At 52.7% G+C, this 21,742-nt stretch overlaps 2 protein-coding genes and 1 long non-coding RNA gene across 14 annotated transcripts in view; 1 reads left to right on the plus strand and 2 right to left on the minus strand.

The window, feature by feature from the left end:
• The window catches only part of SGSM3 (small G protein signaling modulator 3), a 33,534-nt gene extending 13,700 nt beyond the window's left edge, over positions 1-19,834 (plus strand). For 2 of the 11 annotated variants that reach the window (XM_036237551.1, XM_036237553.1), the window contains exons 2-21: positions 8,096-8,185; positions 10,047-10,164; positions 10,642-10,727; positions 11,192-11,255; positions 13,323-13,531; positions 13,616-13,723; positions 14,187-14,330; positions 14,586-14,781; positions 15,124-15,269; positions 15,556-15,780; positions 16,168-16,222; positions 16,435-16,562; positions 16,662-16,817; positions 17,030-17,084; positions 17,240-17,289; positions 17,463-17,615; positions 17,882-18,007; positions 18,085-18,170; positions 18,902-19,024; positions 19,115-19,834. In XM_036237551.1, the coding sequence (XP_036093444.1) occupies positions 10,158-10,164; positions 10,642-10,727; positions 11,192-11,255; positions 13,323-13,531; positions 13,616-13,723; positions 14,187-14,330; positions 14,586-14,781; positions 15,124-15,269; positions 15,556-15,780; positions 16,168-16,222; positions 16,435-16,562; positions 16,662-16,817; positions 17,030-17,084; positions 17,240-17,289; positions 17,463-17,615; positions 17,882-18,007; positions 18,085-18,170; positions 18,902-19,024; positions 19,115-19,352 (2,355 nt within the window). In that variant the 5' untranslated portion in view covers positions 8,096-8,185; positions 10,047-10,157 and the 3' untranslated portion in view covers positions 19,353-19,834. Of the gene's footprint in view, positions 1-3,554; positions 7,325-8,095; positions 8,186-10,046; positions 10,165-10,641; positions 10,728-11,191; positions 11,256-13,322; positions 13,532-13,615; positions 13,724-14,186; positions 14,331-14,585; positions 14,782-15,123; positions 15,270-15,555; positions 15,781-16,167; positions 16,223-16,434; positions 16,563-16,661; positions 16,818-17,029; positions 17,085-17,239; positions 17,290-17,462; positions 17,616-17,781; positions 17,853-17,881; positions 18,008-18,084; positions 18,171-18,901; positions 19,025-19,114 lie in introns of those variants that run through there. The other 9 variants (XM_036237558.1, XM_036237556.1, XM_036237557.1 and 6 more) reach the window with 9 other exon arrangements.
• Positions 7,347-16,437, minus strand: LOC118613800. Its single transcript, XR_004955887.1, has 3 exons — positions 16,120-16,437; positions 10,280-15,925; positions 7,347-8,175 (listed from the first exon to the last, which is right to left on the minus strand). It is a non-coding gene; the product is annotated as an uncharacterized LOC118613800 (long non-coding RNA).
• An 81-nt stretch (positions 19,835-19,915) lies between the features above and the next one.
• The window catches only part of MRTFA (myocardin related transcription factor A), a 90,653-nt gene continuing 88,826 nt past the window's right edge, over positions 19,916-21,742 (minus strand). For both annotated transcript variants that reach the window (XM_036237550.1, XM_036237549.1), the window contains exon 14: positions 19,916-21,357. In XM_036237550.1, the coding sequence (XP_036093443.1) occupies positions 20,843-21,357 (515 nt within the window). In that variant the 3' untranslated portion in view covers positions 19,916-20,842. The remainder of the gene's footprint in view (positions 21,358-21,742) is intronic.

Genomic DNA, 21,742 nt, shown 5'->3' on the forward strand with positions numbered 1-21,742 from the left:
TGCTGCTGCATCCAGTAGAAGAAACCACTGGTTGGTTTTCTGCACCTATAGTTTTGCCTTTCCAGAATGTGTAAATGGAATTATGAAGTATGTAATCTTTTTAATCTGGCTTCTTTCCTTTAGCATAATGCATCTGAAATGCATCCATGTCATTGAGTATTCCAGTAGTTCATGACTTTTTTTTTTTTTTTTGGCCGAGTAGTATTCCATCATACAGACGTACCTCAGGTCTTTGGTTCATTTACCAGTTAAAAACCATTTGGGTTGTTTTCAGATTCTGGCAATCTGATAAAGCTACTCTAAACATTTACATGCAGGTTTTCGTGTAAACAAAAATCGTCATTTCAATTAGATGACTAACCTAAGAGGGAGATACTTGGGTTGTATGATAAACGTGTGTATGTTTAAGTTTATAAGAAACTGCCAAACCCTCTTCTGAAATTACAATACCGTTTTGCATGTGTACCAGCAGCCCGCACGGGCTCTGGTTGCTCTGCATCCTTGGCAGCACTTGATACTGTCAGGTTTTGGTGTTGGTAATATTGCGGCTTTAATTTGCATTTTCTTAATGACTGATGTTGAGTATCTTTCTGCATACTCGTTTGTCATCTGTGTACCTTTTTTGGTAACATTTCTGTTCAAATCTTGCCTTTTTTTTTTTTTTTGATTGTGTTGTTTCCTGCTTACTGAGTTTTGAGAATTCCTTAATAGTCTAGATACATGTCCTTTATCAGATATGTGATTTGAATATATTTTCTACCACCTATAGCTTCTATTTGATAAAATTTATCAATTTTTTAGTTTTGTAAATCATGCTTTTATTATAATACCTAAGAAATCTTTGCTTAACCAAGGTCACAAACACTGTCCCTGTATTTTAGACATTTTATAGTGTTAGTTTTCCTTTTAGATCTATTACTCATTTTGAATTACTTTTTGTGCATGGTGTGAGGTTGTCGATTAAAGTTCTTTTTTTTTTTTTTTTTTTTTTTTTGCAAATGGCTGCCCAGCTTTTCTAGGACCATTTATTGAAAAGACCATTCTTTCTCCATTAAATTGCCTTTGTAGTTTTGTTGAAATTTGATTGTTTTCATTTCCTAGGGCTGCCATGACAAAGCACCACCAGCCAGGTGACTTCGAACAGCTGTAGTATTATCTTATGGTTCGGGAGTCCCAATGTCTGAAGTCAGGGTGTGAGCAGGGCCGTGCTCACTCTGGAGCTTGGAGGGGAGGGACCCTTCCTCGCCTCTGCCAGCATCTGGCAGTCCCAGGCTGTCTTTGGCATCTTCAGTGTCTGCCTCACATCGCGTTCTTGCTGTATCGTCACATCATCTTCCCTTTATATGTGTCTGTGTCCAAAGTTCCCCTTTTTATAAGGACACCAGTCCTATCGGATTGGGGCTCATTTTAATGATGTCATCTTTAGTTGGCTAAATCAGCAAAGCCCCAGTTTCCAAATAAGGTCACATTCTGAGGCCCTGGAGGTTGGAACTTCAGCATCTTTTGGGGAGACACAATTCACTTCATCACATCAGTTGACCATTGTGTGGGTCTGTTTCTGGACCACCTCCTGTTCTCTCGATCCAAATGACCTTTGCCAGTGCCGCACTGCACTGTTGCTTTGTAGTAAGCTTTGAAAACAGGTAGTGTGCGTTTTCCAACTTTCTGCTTTTTCAAAATTGTTTTGAGTGTTCAGGTTCCTTTGTCCATCTATTTAAATTTTAGAATCACGTTGTCAGTTTCTCCAAGAAATCCTTCTGAGATTTTGACTGGAATTTCGTTGAATCCTTTCCTTGTACCCAGCCTTACGGGAAAGTGTTCAGCCTTTCGTCTTTAGGTTTGATGTTAACCGTAGGATTTTTGTAGTTGCCCTTTATTAGGTTAAGTCAGTTTCCTTCTATTTCTAGTTCCTGAGAGTTATTTTTGTCATGAATGAATATCGACTTTTGTCAAATGCTTGTTCTGTATCTATTGAAATAATCGTATAGTTTTTTTTCTTTAGTCTGTTGATGTGATGAATTACATTGATTGATTTTTAAATATTGAACAAGTCTTGCATTCCCAAGATAAATGCTACTTGGTCATGTTCTTTTTATTTATTGTGGAACTTGCATAAAGTTCTCTTATTATTCTTTTACTGCCTCTGGCATCTGTAGTGATATATCCTTGTTCATTCCTGAAATTGACAACATGTGTCTTCTCTCTTTTATTCCTGTTCAGTCTCATCAGAGGTTTATTGAGCTTCTCAAAGGAGCAGATTTTTGTTTCATTGGTTTTTCTTTATTATTATTATTATTATTATTTTTTGGTTTTCTACTTCATTGATTTCTGTCATCTTTATTGGTTTTGGATTAAATTCATTAATAAATTCAAGAACTCAGATAATGGACAAATTCCTTGCAAGTATGTAAACTACCAAAGCTCACTCAAGAAGAAAAAAATAACCTTAAGACATAATAGACTTATTAAGAAACTGTGGTAGGAAACCTTTCCACAAAGAAATCTCCAGGCATACAAGGCTTCATTGGTGATTTTTACTCAATATTTAGGGAAGAAATAATACCAATTTCTACACAAACTCTTCCTGAAAATTAAAGAGAACAGCTTCTCACATTGTTCTTTAAAGCAAACATCATCTTGATACCAAAACCAGAAAAAGGCACAACTAGGAAAGAACACTACAGATCAAATACCCTTTGTGAACATAGGTGCAAAAATTCTAAACAAAATTTTACTGAGTTCCACAGTATATGAAAAGGGTAACACCACGACCCAGTGGGGTGAGCCTCAGGTGTTACTCCTCGTGTTCCTTTCAGGTGGTCCTTTTCCCAGCCTTGGGGAGCCTCACACACACGCTCTGCCAGCATTCAGGTGAAGATTTGCAGGTGCCCTCTGCAGAGTTCTGAGCTCTTCCTGCCCCGCCTCTCCTCTCTGCTCCCTGCTCGGCGCTCACGCAGCTCCGGCCTCCAGGTCCCGGGCCAGCTCCCGGCGCCCGCCGCAGCCTGCAGGTGGCAGCGGGGGGAGCCTCGTTCTCTCACGATTCAGCGTCCTGTGTGCCTGTCATCCAGTGTCTGAAAATCACGGTTTTGTGTGTTTTTCCAGTTTTTACTTGTTCAAGTTGGGAAAGTAAATCCGGTCCTTGTAACTCCATTTTAGCCACATGCGGAAGCCCGTCATTGGAATGTGAAATGACTGAATCACATTTTGTTGCATCAGTATACCAAAATCTGATGAATTTCCGTAATGTTTAACATTGAAATGATTTTCATGGTTTTGTTGTATAGATAATGCTGAAGTAAACCTTTTGGCGCACACAACCTTTTCTCTTTAATTAAATTCCTTAAGTTTCCAGGAGAATAGTTACAAAGAATGTGAAAATATTTATAGGTATTCCATTCCTAAGGGAATGTACCAATTTACAGCTTTATTTTTTAATAGTATTATTTTCTTAAAAAAATAAAATGTATTTTTAACTTTTAAAATATGTATATTTACATGTATATACACGTGTATATATGTATATATATATATATTTAGTAATATGTATATACGAGTAATTATACCAACATACATGCATATGTGTGTGCACATGTATATACACACATATTTGTGTGCTTCCATCACCAAAGGGGACAGACGCCCTCTGGGTCTCAAGTTCACAACTTCCAAAAATATATTTATTGGGTCGGGTATTCACACCTGGTCTGATTATGTTGGCATTATTGAGCGTTGTGATTGGCCCAGCTCAGGCCAGTGGTCACCAAGAACCAATCACCTAGACACAGGAAGATGGAGTCCTGTAAATATCAACAGCTTCCCAGAACCATGCAGTTGGAAAGATTGAGCAAAGGAAGCAGTTTCAAAACTGCTTGTGGGGTCAGTGTGGCGGGGAGGTCGCTCTTTTCTAGATACCAAGAATATAATAGAGTAAATAACGCTCTAGTTAGTTATTACTGTGGCACGAAACGTGACTTCTATTTACTTCTTTTCTCATTTGCTGTTCATTCGTCTAGTTCACCTAACAAATGTTTACTGAGAAACTTCTGAGTGCCGAGGGTGCAGAGAGAATCAACATGTAGTCTAGTCTAGTGGAGTCAGTTGGCCAAAGTCAAAGGGATGCAAATGTTATGAGGTGAGTTCTGTGATGGGCTTGCGCACAGGGCTTCGTAGGAGCAGAGAGAGAGCCTCAGCTAAAGCAGAGAAGAGTCATGAACGTGTGTTAGTTTTCTGTTGATGTGTAACAAACCACCCCAAAACTTAGTGACTTAAAACAGCCGTAATCATGTATTATTTCTCATGACTTCTGTGAGTGGGGAATTCAGGAGCAGCCTAGGGGTTCCTGCCTCATGAGAAAGGAGGGTCTCGCCCATGACCTTGCAGTCAGATGTTGGCTGGGGCTGCAGTCAGCTGGAGGTTCGAGACTAGGGCGCCTACTTTCTCAGTGGCTCCCTCGTGTGGCTGGCAAGGTGGTACCTGTCCAAGGGCTCCGGGGGTGTTCTCAGACACAGCGGCTGCCTTCCCCCGGAGCAAGTGATACAAGAGGCTGAGGTGGAAGCTGCAATGCTGTTTATGGAAGTTACGCCTGGTCGCTGCAGCCGTATTCTGTTGTTCACAGGCGTTAGCTGGACTCGCTGTGGTTAGAGTTGACATAAAGAAGGGAACCCCAGGAAGTGGACCCATGTGGGCTGTCTTGGAGCCTGGCCACCACAGAAGGCGTCTTTCAGTGACATGGTGCTGTTTGAATTGAGTCTTAAAGTATGAATAGGCAGATAAGGAAAAGACCATTAGAGTCAAATAACGGAGACACTGGGGGGCTGATTTTTTAAGGTGGCCACCAGGACTGTATTGTAAGGCTGGTGAGAGAGGAGTAGAACCAGGTCAGGTAGAACCTCGTATTGCTAGAGGATGTGGCCCTGATTCTGGGGATGGCAAGCCATCGAAAGAGTAAAGCAGAAGATGCAGGTTTGTTTTGCATCAGAAAGATAAATTGGCAGTAAGTAGCAGCTGGAAATAGGAGTCTGGAGCTTGGGAGAAAGGTGTCACCCGCAGAGGGAGTTGCCAGGTGGTTGTGGAAGCTGTGGCAGGGCAAGAGGTGGCCCAGGAACATCCCTGAGAGAGAGGAGCTCGGCAGAGGGTGGAGCCCCACCCACATTTTAGGCGTATGCTGAGAGAAGACAAGAATCCCGGCGCTTTTGTACTCTGTATTCAGAAAAGTACTCTCATATCTTCCTTCACTTTCCAGTAAAATGTTCATATCCTGTTGAGCATTTGTTGTCTGATTTCACTTTTTTTTTTTAGCGTCTATGGTAGCCACGTTATCATCTTGCTCCAGCCTTTCTCGGACTTTCCTGGCCTTGTGCGTCTCTCTCCCAGTGACAGTTATCGATAGCTTTCAGTGTCCTGGCATTTCCTTGCAGAGAAAAATAGTCTTCAGGACCTCAGAGGCCTCTTCGAATATAAGAGTGTTTGCTTTTGCTACTGACAGCTTCTGTGTTCCCTGGCAAATGCGTGACCACCTGTGCAGCAGTGGCAGCCCTGCTGTGTGGTCAGGAAAACCAGGAGACTGGACAGGTTAGCAGGTCAGGAGTGTACGGTGTGGATCAAGGAGATCTGTATCACGAGCCTCCCAGCCCCGTGGATTTGCCGTGACATCTGACGCTCTCTGCTTTGTGATCAAAACCTGCCTTTTAGGAACGTGGGATTGCAAAGTCAGGAGATAGATAACGTTGGAGGCAGAGTAAAAGGACTGACACCTTCACGCGTGTAAATTTAACTTTTAACACTTCCTTCTGGAGCACCTCAAAATTGCTTCAATCCTGAGTCTCAAGTTTCCGCCTCCCAGTACTCCTGTGACAGCAGGGCCACTGCGATGGTGACATGGCTAACTCCTCAGCAGCTTTAGCGGACTCCCAGATGGCTGGTTTCCATAGTGACCAGAAGCAGGAAAAACCTGCCTGTCCAGCTTAGCACTGTCACATCCGGCTCCTGTTGGGAACTGGGAGACTCCAGGGCAGTCAGTGGGAGATGTGGCCTATGCATGTTATTGCAGAGGCTCTTTAAAACATATCCAGGGTCTCACCTTTTCTCACTGGTCCCATTGTAGCAAAGCCAAGGTCATTCCTACCAGGGTCACCGCTGCCTCCTGCCTTGTGGTCTTCTCTGCACAACAGAGTTTTTAAGCCCGAGTCAGAGCCCTCCTGTAATGCACCAGCTCACAGAGAGTGAGGTCCGTAGTCCGTCCAGCACCGTAAGGCCCTCTGTGACCCCTGCCGCGACCCCTGCCTGTGGCTCCCACCGTGTTTCCTCCCTCTCCTCTCTCCTCATTCCCACGCCACTGGCCGCCTCGCTGCTGCTGCAAGCTGCCAGGTTCGCTCTTGCCTTAAAGGCTTTGCACTTGCTGTTCTGCCTGGATCTCTTTCCCCTCCAATAGCCAGGCGACTGGATTCCTCACTTCATTTTGTCTGGTCTTAGCTCAGATGTCACCTTATCTTCAAAGAATTCCTCCTGACCCCTATGTATATACATCCCATCTCCTCTGTTGCTCTCTCTACCTTTCCCTTTATTTCCTCACCGTACTGTAGTTGTCACCGATCCCATGCAACCATTTTCTTGTTCATTGTCTGATTCTTGAATGTAGCAGCCTGGACTTTGTCCACTGTTGATCTCAGCCCTTAGGTTTGCGCCTGGCTCATGGCAGTGCTCAGGAATTGTGGAGTGAGTGAGTGAGTGGGAAGCAAGCTAAGGTCAGGAAGGGGAGCTACTCAGTGAGAATTGTCTTCCCAGCACCGCCCCCCCCAGCAGTCCCCTGACCCCCACTGCAGGTAACACCTGCTTCCTTCACACTTTGTCTGCCCTTATGGAAGAAACCACCAAATCACTGCCTCTGGGGTGTTGAAGATGAGTCTTTCTCATGATCTCAACTGGCATATATTACATTGAATATGAAATTGTCATGTTTATAGGTTATTGTGAATATCAGCAATATCATATGGCTTTTAGTATACTCAGCATAGAAGGCCCAGATACTAGCAATGACTTTCTAGAAATTATTAGGACTACTAATCGCCTGAGGCTTACTGAGTACTTGCTGTGTGTCAAAGTGTGGAAAGGCCTTATCTGCTTTCTCACTTCATACTCCTAATCACTGTAAGACGGAAGTATTGTTATTCTATTTCATGGATGAGAAAACATCCAGAGAGACAAGTGAACTTGCCCAGGCTTATAACAAGTGGAGCAGCAGAGCTGGGATCCGAATCTGCACCTGCCTGCCTGGAGGTGCCCTCACTCGCAGCACCGTCTGGCCCCTGCAGAAGGCGGTGCAGAGGTCAGCTCTGGAGCTGGTGGGAGGCATAACAGCCCTGGGTTATTTTCCAGCTCTGGCTGGTGACCGTGTGACATCATTTCACTGGGCAGGATGGGAGGCCGCATGGTGTGAGAGAGCATAGTTATTGGAGTCCCTTTGGAGAACTGTGTCTCTTCTAGGCTTATTTTCTCGTGTCTAAGGAATAGCAACGTGTACTTCAAAATGTGTTTTGAAGATTGAATGATGACGTGATTTTTAAAACGTTTAGCTCATTCCCTTTTATGTAAAAATATATAATGTTCTTTCCAGCACAAAATTCTGATTTAAACCAGGCCCCACGCATCTGTCATACTGAAGGAAGACATTCCATTTTCATTACTAACCCCACACAGCACCACAAGCCCAGATGGCTGACCCGTTAGGGAAGCGGGCTCTGCCATCTGGTTCCCAGCAGGGCTTGTCTGGAAGCAGGAGGGAGTGGCTCGCCCGGCTGGCACCAAAGCCTCCATGGTGGTCATTTAACCCAGACTTGTCATGGCCAGGGTGTGTCTGGGGGCAGGAGTAGAGGTTGGTGACTCAGCCGAGCTGCCCTTAGGAGCTACAAGATGACTCTTTCGTCCCCAAATTTGCAAGTACATCTTTAAAGAGAACTGGGATTTTTCACGTGCTCATTTTTCAACACATGTTTGGGTTAAGGGCCCACAGAGTGATGTAGTCTCATAGCCCTCTTGAGTAGTTCGATTTTCCTTGTTTTCCCCTTTCTCACTCACGTGACCCTTCTCGTTTACCCAGAATTCCCAACATCAGAATCCTGTGGCAGAGAAGGCTAGGGGCTGCCGTCGGACAGAGTAACAACTGGAACCTCCAAACGCCTGAAAAATGGTAAAAGGGGTTTTTCTTTAGGTTTATGTCTCAGTGAATAGGATTTTAAAAACTAGAAGACAGCTTGTCCTAAAGTACTTCAGCCTATTGTTACCTCACATTTATTTCATGGAATCAAATCTTTTCATTCTATAGTTAGAAGTAGAAGACTTAATATTTAGAAAACATTGGAAAAACTATCCCCCAAACTACATTTCTCTTGAAGCTCAACTGGATGATAATAGAGTCTTTTTGGTATTAATAGAAGCACGTTAGAAATAAGAAGTTAGAAAGTTGGGGGAGGCCCCTAGTCCTGACGCCCCAGTGGATGGCTCGTATTTTTTTTTGAGGCATAATTCACATACTATAAAATTCACTACTTTTAAGCTGTACATTTCAGTAGTTCTCGCATTTCATACTTTTGTTTAACTGTCACCAGTGTCCAATTCCAGGACATTTTCGTCTCCCCAAAGGGAACCCCGTTCCCCCCAGCAGTCAGTCTGCATTCCCGGCTCCCCCAGCCCTTGGCACCACCCTCCTGGCAAGTGCCTCTTCTGGACATTTCATTTCAGTGGAATCACGCAATATGCGGCTTCTTGTGACTGGCTTCTTTCACTTGGCATGTTTTCAAGGTTCCTCTGCGTTTTGGTATTATCCATACTTCATTCCTTTTTATGGCTGAATGATAATGTGTGGATATTCCATCTATTTTATATATCCGTTCATCCGTTGTTGGGACATCTGGGTCGTTTGTACTTTTTGGCTGTTACGAATAATGCTACTGTGAACATCCATGTACAAGATTTTGTGTGGACACGTACTTTCATTTCTCTTGGGTGAATAACTAGGAGTGGAATCGCTGGGTCATGTGGTAACTACATTTAACCTTTCGAGAAACTGCTAAACTGTTTTCCGAAGTGGCAGCCCCATTTTACAGCCCCACCAGGGTGGCCGAGGGGTCCTTTTCTCCACATCCTCACAGCACTTGTTTTTGGCTTTTTGCTTATAGCTGTCCTAGCAGGTAAGAGGCACCTCGTTGTGGTTTCGATTTGCATTTCCCTGATGACTAATGATGTCAGGCTTCCTTTGCCTGCATGTTGGGCATTCACATCACTATTTTAGAGAAATCTACATTCAGATCTTTTGCCCATTTTTAAAATTAGGCTTATTAATCATTTTATTGTCATGTCCTTATTTTTTAAGAGGACAAAATAGAGAGGGAGGCAGGGGTTTAAACAGCTGTTAACAGGAGGGATTTAAATTAGATTGCAGTTTCCTAGTTTCCTAGCCGTAAGGCTAGTGAAAAATGTGGTAGAGCAGACTTAGAGGAAGTGGAATATGTCAGTGTTGGGCGAGTGCAGGTGTGCATTCAGAAGTTTAGTTGTATACTATCTAGACCAGCGGCCCCTGTTTTTGGCACCAAGGCTGGTGCTCCTATGAGAATCTAATGCCTGATGACCTGAGGCGGAGCTGAGGCGGTGATGCTGGCGCTGGGGAGTGGCCGCAGATACAGGTGAAGCTTCGCTCACTCGCCCGCGGCTCACCTCCTGCTGTGCGGCCCAGTTCCTAACCAGCCCTGGACCAGTACCAGTCCATGGCCCGGGGGTTGGGGACCCCTGATCTAAAGGAGTCCTCAAAGTTTCTGGCTCAGGGAAACCTATTCACTGAGGTTTCGGTGGTCGCTGGGTTTTGTTTTTTAAAAAACGTTTGCCTGAGGATAGGGCATGAGGAAGTCCGAACGTGTGATTTTCTCCTTCCTTAATCACGCAGGGCCTGAGCAGACATCCCCCTTGGCTCACAGAGCTGTGGGCTACCAAAGTTGTAGAACGGCCCCCCAGGAGGGGTTGCTTCAGAACGACTGTCCCCTTTGCTTTCCTGCCAGAACAGATGTTTCCGGACCAGATGAAGCCCGAGGAGCCTCCCAGCTGTGAGATACTAGGATAGGACAACCTGAGTCTGGGTCCACAGAAGACTCGCCTCGCCTCTCCACACAATGTCAGGTGGGAGCGGGGGCCTGGGCTCGGAGTGGGCTGAGGGACTGCCGAATGCAGGGAGGCCCTTCCCTTGGAGGACCACCTGCTGGGAGAGAGGTGGGTGGGTCTGTTCCTCACATACCTTTGAGGGTTACAAAAGCATCCAGGTAAGAGGCGGACTGGGCATCTTGAAGGGCTGCAGTTCCCGAGTCTCCGCAGGCCAGTTTTCCCGACTCCGTCCTCTTCCCTCCATCCCGCCCGCGAGTCCTCACTCTGACGTGGCGGGGGCGCGCAGAGATGAGGTCGGGCTGTGCTTGAAACGTGCTGCTGTCTTTTCCTTCCTCCAGGAAGTGGCACATTCCCAGGTTTCTTCCCCTCCCCAGCCCCTCGCCCCTTTACCGCTGGTGCTCCTGGCAGGGAGTGTGTGGATTTCCCAACCTGAACTTTCCCTCTAAATGCTCTGCATTTTCTTCATCTCCTTTTCCTCGTTTTCCTTGATTTTAGGAAGCCATGTACCTTCTGCTTGCGGTCCCTTCTCAGCCCTGACTCCAAGCATGTGGCCCCAGGAGATCCTGGCCAAGTACACACAGGTACAGTGGTTACAGCCAGGCCCCAGTGGCTGTGCTACCAAGCTGGGGCACCAGTGGGGACCTGCCATCCCGGGAGTGGGTGGCCACTCCAACAGACTCACCCACGGTCGGGGGCCACCATCAGAGGTGGCGTCTTAGTTGCACACCCTCTGCGAATCAGCCATTAGGTTGGAGGCGCTCAGTATTACGGGGGTCCAGAAATGCATAAAGCATGTTTCTTGCCTTGATCTTATTATCTTTGACCTCTGAGGAAGACAAGGAGAATGCCAGCTGGGAGGATTAGAGAAGGTAGTGGCCCCATGTAGCTGAATGATGACCACGGAGACTTCAGAGAAGGGTGGCCTTTGATCTGAGTCTTGAAGGATGGGTGGACTTCGGCAGGCAGCGTCGTGGGTGGCATCTTCCGTAACCGGCGGTCCCAGACTGGGTGCTGTGTGACTGACTCTTCCTAATCCGGGTTCTAGAAGGAAGAGTCGGTGGAGCAACCCGAGTTCTATGACGAGTTTGGTTTCCGGGTGGACAAGGAAGGTACGGTTGAATGCCTCGTGTGTAATCTTGCTGGTGATATTGGGGGGACTCCTGCTTCAGTGACCCTCATTATGCAGCTGTGGCCTCTGGACCTTTCTGCATGAGGGTGATGCTGTTCATAACGGTCGACCCTGAACAATGCGGGTTTGACTGCGCGTTCACATATTCAGACTTTTTTCATTTGACCCATGTCATTCAGGTGACCTGGGCAGTTCAAACCCAGGTCGTGCAAGGGTCAGCTGGCTGTTGGCAATCTGTGCATGCGGAGGGCTAACTTAAGGCCCACACGGAGGTTCGACTGCATGAGACGGCGCCCCTGCCCCCCGCACTGGTCAAGGGTCAACTGTAATGGAGACCTGTGATATTTCTTATGTTAATTTTATTGATCTTCATATCATAATTAAAGCAATGTTCATTGTAGAGAAGTTAGAAAACACACACAAATATAAACATTAAAACAAATTAACATAATCCTACAACCTAAAGATAACTGCTGACATTTTAGTATTTTTTTCTGGCTTTGCGTGTGTATACGTATACTTTTCATAATATGACGTTGTATACACATTTTTATATTGTTCTTATATCTCTTAACATTATTGCTCAAGCATTTTTTTCTGTCAATTAAGATCTCTTTAAAAACATTTTTCAGTGGCTACATAGATCCCATTATAAAGGATTTATCATATTTCTATAACTATTCTTCTGGGAGGGGCCTCTAGGCCATTTCTGTTGCTTTCTACTATAAATACATTTGTTGGTTCCTGAGTGGGCTGTTGGGGAAGCTACCTGCCAGAACCCAGGATAGCCTGTCACCAGGCTGTAACTGTAACTAGAAGATTTTAATTGGCTGAAACTAGTCACCTTCAGGTCACTCATATTTCCAGTTCCAGCATAAGTTTTCTTTGTTCTCTAGTTTGCAAGCAGATGGTTGGAAGTCAAAAGCTGGGCCTGAGAGGAACATAGGGAGCGTTAGAGTTTGAAGGAAATGTTCTGTACCTTGCTGGGGACAATGTTTAGACATTTGTTTATTAACATTCACCAAAGTGTACACTTAAAATTTGTGCAGCAGCTTTCTGTACGTAAATCTGCTAAGGGTGTAGGTGTGAAAAGCTGAGGCCGAGGGTGTGGCGTTAGGATGCGCGAGGATCATGGTGGACGCACACGGGAATTGCCAGGTGGCCGCGTCGACGTGAGCATCTCAGGAGGCTGGCCGTGGCTTGTCCACTCCCCACGGCCGCACCCTCAGTGCCTCGAACAAAACCGGAGGTGGTCTTGGCCTCGTGGAGTTTCCCAGCAATAAATGTATGCCAGCGCAGGAAGAGCAAAGAGAAAACTGGGGACCCAGAGAAGAGGGGAGGTGGACTGTGTATAAGTTGGCGAAGGAAGCTTCTCTGAGGGGGAGGCACTCGGACAGAGACTGGGAGGAAGGGAGGCAGTGAGCTAGCTGAGGAAGGGGAGCAGTAAGCGCGGAGGCCCCGGGCAGAGCGGGTTTGGTGGGGAATAGCTGGAGTGGTGGGGACGAGGGGACAGGACAGGAGGAGGCAGGCCACAGACCCTTCTACACGTCCGAGCGAGGCGGGTGGGTGGGTGGCACTAGCGGGCTCTGAGCAGAGTGACATGATCTGATTTGTGGCTTGGAAGGGCACCCTGGAGGATTGCCTTTGGGGAGGCAGGGGTGGGGTGGACCCAGGGAGGCCAGCAAGGAGGCCGCGCAGGAGTCCAGAAGAAAGGTGATGGCGTGGACCAGGGCCGCAGTGGGAGGTGGTGGGAGTGGTGAGATTCCCCATCTGCTCTGCGGGGTTGACCGTGGGGCGGAGCCGCAGGTAGTCCGAGGCTTAGGCCTGAGCATGTGGAGAGTGGAGGCGGGTTTCGGGGAGAGAGTGAAGAGCTTGGGTTTGCTCGTCCTAGTCCTGCTGGAGCGTGGGGCCCGTGGCTGATGTCGGTGGCGGATCCGGACACCGGACCGAAGCCCAGGGCCCTCTGCTTTGGAGAACATGCAGTGAGGAGATGTTTTCCTTCCTCCCCTCGCACTGCTGCCTCCCTGGGCGCTCGCTCCCCTGGCAGATGGTGCCGACCCCAGTCCCAGCAGGCTGCCGGCCATGTCCCTGATGGAGGACCCTCCGCAGCGGCTGCGGTGGCAGGCCCACCTGGAGTTCACTCATAACCACGACGTGGGCGACCTCACCTGGGACAAGATTGCCATCTCCCTGCCCCGCTCTGAGAAGCTCCGCTCCCTGGTGCTGGCCGGCATCCCACACAGCATGAGGCCACAGGTGAGCCGGGAGGAGGGGTCTGCAGAGGGTGGGTGAGGGCTCAGTGTCGCACCGCAGACTCAGGGCTCGCGGGCTCCTCCTCAGCTGTGGATGCGGCTCTCCGGGGCCCTGCAGAAGAAGAAGGGCTCCGAGCTGTCCTACCGGGAGGCCGTGCGGAACAGCTCCAACGACGAGACCATCGCTGCCAAACAGGTGAGGATGGGGCTCGGCCTGGGGTCCCAGGAGCCCCCTCGGTGGTCTCTCCGTGGCCCGGGAGAGCACGGCAGCCACGTGGCAGCCCTAGGCAGCGCTCTCACCCACAGACATGCACCTGGGGCAGTTGGCTCCCTCCTGGGCCCTCTGTGGCATCAAAGAGAATTGTCAAAAAGGCCACCTAACCAGTGCACATTAAATGTAGATTTCAGGCCTTGTTCGAGAAATTCTCATTCCTAGCTCCTGCCCAAGGCCCAGGAATCTCATTTACTTTTATAAGTTCCCTGGGTGAATGTGATGGAATCAGTACACACTAGCCGGCTCTGATCCTGAAGGGAGGAGCACGAGGAACCCCCGTTCCCAGGAGAGAAGCCCACTGGGGTGTGCCCCACATGGGGCCTCCCAGGCTCCCTCCGGGGCTCTGTGCCTGCGTCTCACGGCTCCTGTCGTGGGCCACCGGCAGATCGAGAAGGACCTGCTCCGCACGATGCCCAGCAATGCCTGCTTCGCCAGCGTGGGCAGCGTCGGGGTGCCGCGGCTGCGCAGGGTCCTCCGAGCGCTGGCCTGGCTCTACCCGGAGATCGGCTACTGCCAGGGCACGGGCATGGTGAGCACAGCCCGGGAAGGGCTGCCGGTGTCCCCACGCGTGTTCCTCCGGCCCCTGGGTGCAAATGAGCTCACCATCCTCGGCAGTGGGACAGGAAGTAGGGGCAGAGACGGGAGTCCCCAACGGGGCCAGGGCTACCAAGTAGGGTGGTTGCAACCCTGAGGCGGGCATGCGGTCCCTGACGTGACCCTTCGAGTGGGTCTCTGTTCACGTGGAGGCCTGGGTCCCAGCCTATGGTCCCCCTGCCCTGGCCAGGTGGCCGCCTGCCTCCTGCTGTTCCTGGAGGAGGAGGATGCCTTCTGGATGATGTGCGCCATCATCGAGGACCTGCTACCTGCCTCCTACTTCAGCACCACGCTGCTGGGTGTCCAGACAGACCAGCGGGTCCTGCGCCACCTCATCGTCCAGTACCTGCCTCGCTTGGACAAGCTGCTCCAGGAACATGACATCGGTAAGGGCCGCCCACCCTCCTCCCTGGGGTCAAGGGGTCCTGAGACTCTGACTCAGGGATTGCGGATCCAAGGCCTCCTGACAGCCAGCGGAGGACGGGGCGGCTGGCCGGCTCAGGGAGTGGAGAAGGGCGCTCCTCACACGGCCGCGCCGTGGGCACAGCACACGCAGCCTCGGTCACTCGTCTCCGATGTCCTGACATTTGTCTCCTCCATCCCCTTGGACCAGGGCGGGCCTCCTGCTGCTTTCTGGGAGATACCCTCCACCTCCTGCCCAGCTCATGCACCCGGGGTGTGCCCCTGCTCAGGTCGCCGCATACCAGCTGTCCCTGGTCTGTCCACAGAGCTGTCCCTGATCACGCTGCACTGGTTCCTCACGGCCTTCGCCAGCGTGGTGCACATCAAGCTACTGCTGCGCCTCTGGGACCTGTTTTTCTACGAGGGCTCCCTGGTGCTCTTCCAGGCCACGCTGGGCATGCTGCGCCTCAAGGTGCCACCGCCACCCCGTCCCTGGGCCACGCTGCCCAGCCTCCTCATGAAGACTAACAGTCCCGTGTGCCAGATGCAGTGATCCTGGGGCCCCTCCTCTCGGGGACTCGGGGTTCAGGCTTCAGCAGTGTGAGCACTGGTCCTTCCTGAAAGCCCCCACCCCCTTCCCCAGCAGGGTGGACTCCCTTGAGCTCAGCTGATCATCCAGGGAAGTCACAGGTGCCTGGGATGGTGACAGGGCTCGGTGCCGGGCAGTGACTCCTGCCTCCTTCCCTCCTGCGGCGCAGGAGGAGGAGCTGATTCAGTCGGAGAACTCGGCCTCCATCTTCAACACGCTGTCGGACATCCCCTCGCAGATGGACGACGCAGAGCTGCTGCTGGGGGAGGCCATGCGGCTGGCTGGCTCCCTCACTGACATGGCCGTGGAGACCCAGCGCCGCAAGCACCTGGCCTACCTCATCGCGGACCAGGGCCAGCTCCTGGGGACCAGCGCCACCACCAACCTCTCTCAGGTGGGCCCGTATGGGAGGAGGCCCCGCCTCACCCTCAGCGTGGGGGTCCCTTGAGGAAGTCCAGAGCAGGAGAGGACCCTCCCCGCTCTGCCACTCTCCGCCAGCTCAGCACGCAGGCCCGGCGTGGCCCAGCAGCAGACCACAGCTGTGGAGAGATGGGCAGCAACACACCCAGTTCGGGTGAAGGACAGACCCAGCATTGACCCGACAGTGCATCCCCGACCCTCAGAGCTGGCCTCAGAGGCCGCTGCCCGTGAGGTGGCACGAGCGAGGGGCCCTGGGCCACCCCACAGAAGGGCTCTCCCCGCCTCGTCTGGCACTGAGATGCTCTCCACTCACCTGGGCCCTGGGTGCCCTCCTGCCACTGACCCGCCCTGGTGTCTACAGGTGGTTCGTCGCAGGACCCAGCGGAGGAAGTCTGGCCTCACCTCCTTGCTCTTCGGTGAGCTCTGTGCTGCAGGCAGCTGTGCGCTCGGGCGCACTCGGCCGCCCCCTGCGCCCCGGCCACGTCTAAGCTGTGGGAGCCAGGCGTGGGGGTGGTGGTGCACACCAGGGGGTGTCCATCCTCGCACCCCAATGGACTCTAAGCTTCCTTGGGGTTGGGAAAGGGCCTTGGCAGGGACCCCGGCTGCTGTAACTCTCTGGACCTCCCAGGGGTAGACGACCTGGAGGCGCTCAAGGCCAAGAACATCAAGCAGACGGAACTGGTGGCTGACCTCCGGGAAGCCATCCTGCGCGTGGCACGCCATTTCCAGTGCACAGACCCCAAAAACTGTAGTGTGGTGAGTTGCGGCCTCTACGCCCAGTGGCTTGACACGGGGGGTCTGCTTTCCCATCCTGAGGCGCCCATTTCTTGGTGGGCCTTTCTGCCGCCCTGGCAGGAGCTGACCCCAGACTACAGCATGGAGAGCCACCAGCGGGACCACGAGAACTACGTGGCCTGCTCACGCAGCCACAGGCGCCGGGCCAAGGCCCTGCTGGACTTTGAGCGGCACGATGACGATGAGCTGGGCTTCCGCAAGAATGACATCATCACGGTGCGTGGGGCTCTGCAGCCCGTGGCTGCTGGGAGTGGGAGCCGGTGGGCCTGCCACCTGCCGGCCCTGAGGATGCAGCCGGCCCATCCAGCTCACTCACGCCCTCCACCTGCTGAGCGTTTCCCACCTCGGCCTGGCCAAGGAGGAAACCAGATGGTGCACGAGGCACTGGGCGTGGCAGCTGGGGCCGGCTCTGCTCTTTCCCTCTGCAGATCGTTTCCCAGAAGGACGAGCACTGCTGGGTGGGGGAGCTGAATGGCCTGAGAGGTGAGGCCTTGGTCCCCATGTGGGGGCAGCGGGCTGGGCAGTGAGGCTGCGTCCCCCACCCTGTCCCCGCCAGGAACTGGCCGAGCTTGTCCTCAGCCCCATAGGGGAAAGTGTGAGCACACTAGGCCCCTCACAGGACCCTGCCTCTCCCCCAGGTTGGTTTCCGGCCAAGTTTGTGGAAGTTCTAGATGAACGGAGCAAAGAGGTGAGAGGGTGAGCCAGGCAGGGTGCCCTGGAGCTGCTCCCACCTGAGGCCGGCACGCTCCCAGCCAGGGCCTGTGTTCTCAGTGGCTGAGGTGGTGGCTCTGAGGCCAGGGGGAGGGTGGCTGCGGGCATGGGGCCGGGCGGGGCCTTTCAGAGCCTGTCCCCCACCATCAGTACTCCGTCGCGGGGGATGACGCTGTGACGGAGGCGGTCACGGACCTCGTGCGAGGGACCCTCTGCCCAGCCCTCAAGGCCCTGTTTGAACATGGACTGAAGAAGCCATCTCTGCTTGGGGGCGCCTGCCACCCCTGGCTGTTTATCGAGGAAGTAAGTCACTGGCTAGACCCATGTCCTCCACTGTCCTTTTCCCCACGTGCCTGGGTTCTGTGGAGCTGGCGGCAGGAGCTCGCGGGGTGGTGAAGGGTACACTTAGCCCCTGTGGCTTTGACCTGGGACCTATCCCCTTGTCCCTGACACTCTCCCCATCCCCCAGGCAGCAGGCCGGGAGGTGGAGAGAGACTTTGACTCGGTGTATTCGCGCCTGGTGCTGTGTAAGACGTACAGGTAACCGGGCCTGTCCCCTGCCCTGGCAGCCTCGTCGGGGGCGAGGGAGCAGCCCAAGCCTGCACACCGGGCAGCACTGGCAGCTCTGGTCCCCCTCCTTCCCCAGGCTGGATGAAGATGGCAAAGTTCTGACCCCAGAGGAGCTGCTCTACAGGGTAGGCGGGGCCATGGGTGGGGCCGGCCTTCCGGGCTGGCAGCTGGGGGCACCTGAGTGACGGCTGTGTCCTCGCAGGCTGTGCAGTCCGTGAACGTGACCCACGACGCTGCACACGCACAAATGGATGTCAAGCTCCGCTCCCTCATCTGTGTGGGGCTCAAGTGAGTGTACCCGCTGCGGGCGCCACAGTCTAGTCAGCTGAGTGGCGGGCTGGGCCCTGCAGGGAGCAGGGGCATGTGAGCTGGGCCCCCCAGGACAGGTGAATAAATGGAAGGTGGCAAGGGAGACTCTCAAAAGCCTTCCTCCGGCACAAGACCCGTCCTTGCTTTGCGGCCAGGGAGGCACTTGGGGGTTTTGTGAAGCACAGACTTTAACAGGGTGGCCAGGGAACGGGGCTCCCAGAAACGAGGCTGCTGCGGCAAACGAGGGCAGGGGCCTCGGGCATTTGTGAGTTTTGAGCCTGGGCCAGGGTGTATGAGATGTTTCTGGATCTACCAACTGGTGGAGGGCGTGGCCTGTAGGCTGCTTTTACCTGCAGGGAGGTAGGAGGAGGGCTGGTTTGCAGGACAAATGTCCCCAAGACTAGCTCAGAAGTTGGTGCACCTCATTCCTGGACTGACCATGGTAGAGGCCCCTGTGCCCGGCAGGAGGCGGTGGCTGTCTCAGATGTGGAGAGAGCTGTGACAGGACTGGGGGGAGGGTGGAGGCCATGGGCCCCGAGTGTGTCCCAGGGCGGGGAAGCCAGAGTGAGGGGCTGAGAATAAAGGAAGTGGGGTCACCTGAGGCGGCCTCAGAGTGGCAGGAAGGGGCTGGTGGCCTAGCCCAGCACCAAAGGTCAGAAACTCCCAGTCCTCAGAGACCCTTGGCAGACGAACCCCTCCCCCCGTCCCAGTGAGCAGGTGCTGCACCTGTGGCTGGAAGTGCTCTGCTCCAGCCTGCCGACCGTGGAGAAGTGGTACCAGCCCTGGTCCTTCCTGCGCAGCCCCGGCTGGGTCCAGATCAAGTGTGAGCTCCGGTGAGGACCCTGCCCTGTGGCCCGGGGTCAGGGGAGGGGTGGGCAGAGCCAACCTGAGGGCGACTGACAGCCTCCCCTCCTCCCCGCCAGTGTCCTCTGCTGCTTCGCCTTCAGCCTCTCCCAGGACTGGGAGCTTCCTGTGAAGAGAGAGGTGGGTGGACGGGCTTGGTCCTCGCTGGGGCATGGCAGGCCTGGCGTGTGCAGGCGGGTCAGTTCACACACTTGTGGGAGGCTGAGGCAGGGCCCCGGGGGAACCCTGGGTGCTGGCGTCACGGGTAAGGACCACCTTGGGCTTCCTTGCTGTGTGCCCCAGCTATGCATTCCATGACGGTGGGGGGCTGTCTGTGTGCAGGAAGAGAAGAAGCCCCTGAAGGAGGGCGTCCAGGACATGCTGGTGAAGCACCACCTTTTCAGCTGGGACATAGATGGCTGAAGCGCGTCCTCCAGCGGCCCGGTCACGCCAGGCCTCCCCGGGCCACTGGCTACGAGAGCAGCTCCTTCCTCAAGAACAGCGCTGGCCCAGGCCCAACCCAAGCTCCAGGGTCAAGGAAAGGAGACGCTCTGGCCAGGCACCATGGTAGGGAGATGGGGGACACCCCCCTGGGCACCCCAGAGCATCTCTGGAGGGCAGTGGGTGGCAGGAGCAGAAGACTGGGGCCCAGGCCCCAAGCTCACCGTTTGTACTGACCAAAACCTTGTGAAGAGGTGCAGAGCCACCTGCCAGTAGCCACCTCTGTCAGTCTTTCCTCAGGAAGGGCCCGGGGGTGGTAAAGGCTCGTCGGTTATAAATAAATAGTCTTTAAGAAAGCACTTTGTCTTTGGTCCGGTCAGGGCCACAGAGCTGTGGGTCCTTTCTGAAATGGTCTAGAACAGCCAGCCAGGAAGATGGAGTAACAAGCCAGTATTTTTGTTTTTATTTTAAAAAGTTCACAATGCTTTCCCCCACCTGTCCCAGCACTGGCTTTGGTGATGCCATCCCTAACCCTCTACGAATGACAGTGACATGCCCCAGAGCAGGAGGAAGCCAAAGCCTGAGGACCACCTCTGGAGAACACCACAGGGCTAACGACCCTCCTGTCCCAGGGGGGCTGCAGTGAGCAGCGGGATGGAATGTGGGCGGTGGCCAGGAAGCACCTCTGCCCTCGTGGCACTGATAAGGAGCAGGAAGCAGGACAGGTGGGGTACAGGCTGTGACGGGGTGGCTGCATGTCAAACACACGTGATGGGTGGGGCTGGGGGCCCCAGGAGCAGTGGTCTCCAGGCCCTTCTGTATGGGCACAGTAGGATGGGAGGGAGCTGCATCCACCTCCCACCCCCCCCCCCAAAAAAATACGTGTATATATATGTATGGCGATATATAATATAGAGGTATATATATACACCTGTACAGAAAATGTCTGCCACCAACCACTAACTGGTTATACTACACCAACACTAATATGACAGGGAGCCCCCCCACCCCCCTCCCCAAGCAGCCTGGGACTCTGTTGGCATAACGAGGAACGGGGAGGTAGAGGCCCAGCTTATTTCTTCCTTCACAGGGAAGAGAGATTCATGCCTCACCTGCCTGCATAAAATGCAGACAGGGCACCTTCAACCTCACAAAAGGTCAAAGAGGCGCCCCGACCTGTCCAGGTCTCCAAAACCTCAGGTAACCCAGAGCTGCTGCTTGGCAGCCTCTCTCCTTGTGAGCCAGGGAGGGGAAAGCTGGGCCCATGATTGTCAGCACTCAGCGATCAGGCAGGAGAGCGCTGAGCTCCCTAGAGTTCCCGAGGCTTTCCAACTTCCAGCCCCGCCAGTCCCCAGCAGACCTGAGAGCTACAAGCAGGAATCCCAGTGCAGCTGCAAGTCATGGCCGTCAAGGAAGTCTGTGGAGAAGAGGCTGGGGGCCGAGGTGCTGAGTGGGGCCAGGCTGAGCACGGGGCCGCCTGATGACAACTCCAGCCAGTCCATGCTGTCCAGGTGGCCTTCAGCCAGGTCCAGGCCCATGCTGCCGGGCTCAGGGGCAAAGTGCAATTCCGAGGTGTCCATGGGTGAAGGGGGGTGGTCCAGGATGGCAGAGCTGCTTAGCATCTGGCTGTGGAGGTCATCAATGAGGGAGAGGGGCTCTGGCCCCTCATGTCCACCAGTCAGCAGGGGTAGCCCCGTGCTGCTCTCCAGGAAGTCCTCCAGGCGCCCAGGTAAGGCGGGTGAGCCTGATGGAGGCGGGGCAGCCTGAGCAAGCTCAGCAGAGGGTGGGGACTGTGAGGAGAGGGGTGACCCGCAGGCTGCTGTCGAGGGGGGCTTCTCTTTCCCTGGCAGGGATGGTGGCTCCTTAAAATCTGCTGAAATTTCTGCCAAGAAAGTGAATGATGTCAGAACCTGACTAGGACCTGAGGTTGGACCCCACCTTACACCGTGTACAGAAAGTAACCCCAAATGGGTCCAAGGCCTAAATTTAGGAGCTAAAACTACAAAACTCTTAGAGGGAAACACAGTGGGACATCCTCATGGATCTGGTCATTTCTTGGTTACGACACCAAAGCACAGGCAACAAAAGAAAAAATACATAACCGGACACATAACACTATCCAGAGAGTGAAAAAACAATCCATGGAGTGGGAGAAAATATCTGCAAATCATATGTGGCAAATGATTCCTACTCTGAATAAAGAACAAGTCAACAACCAAACCCAACTGAAAAACAGGCAAAGAACTCGGAGACGTTTCTCCTAGTGA

The sequence above is a fragment of the Rousettus aegyptiacus genome, unplaced genomic scaffold (genome assembly GCF_014176215.1).
Source record: "Rousettus aegyptiacus isolate mRouAeg1 unplaced genomic scaffold, mRouAeg1.p scaffold_m13_p_2, whole genome shotgun sequence".
Classification (NCBI taxonomy): Eukaryota; Metazoa; Chordata; class Mammalia; order Chiroptera; family Pteropodidae; genus Rousettus; species Rousettus aegyptiacus.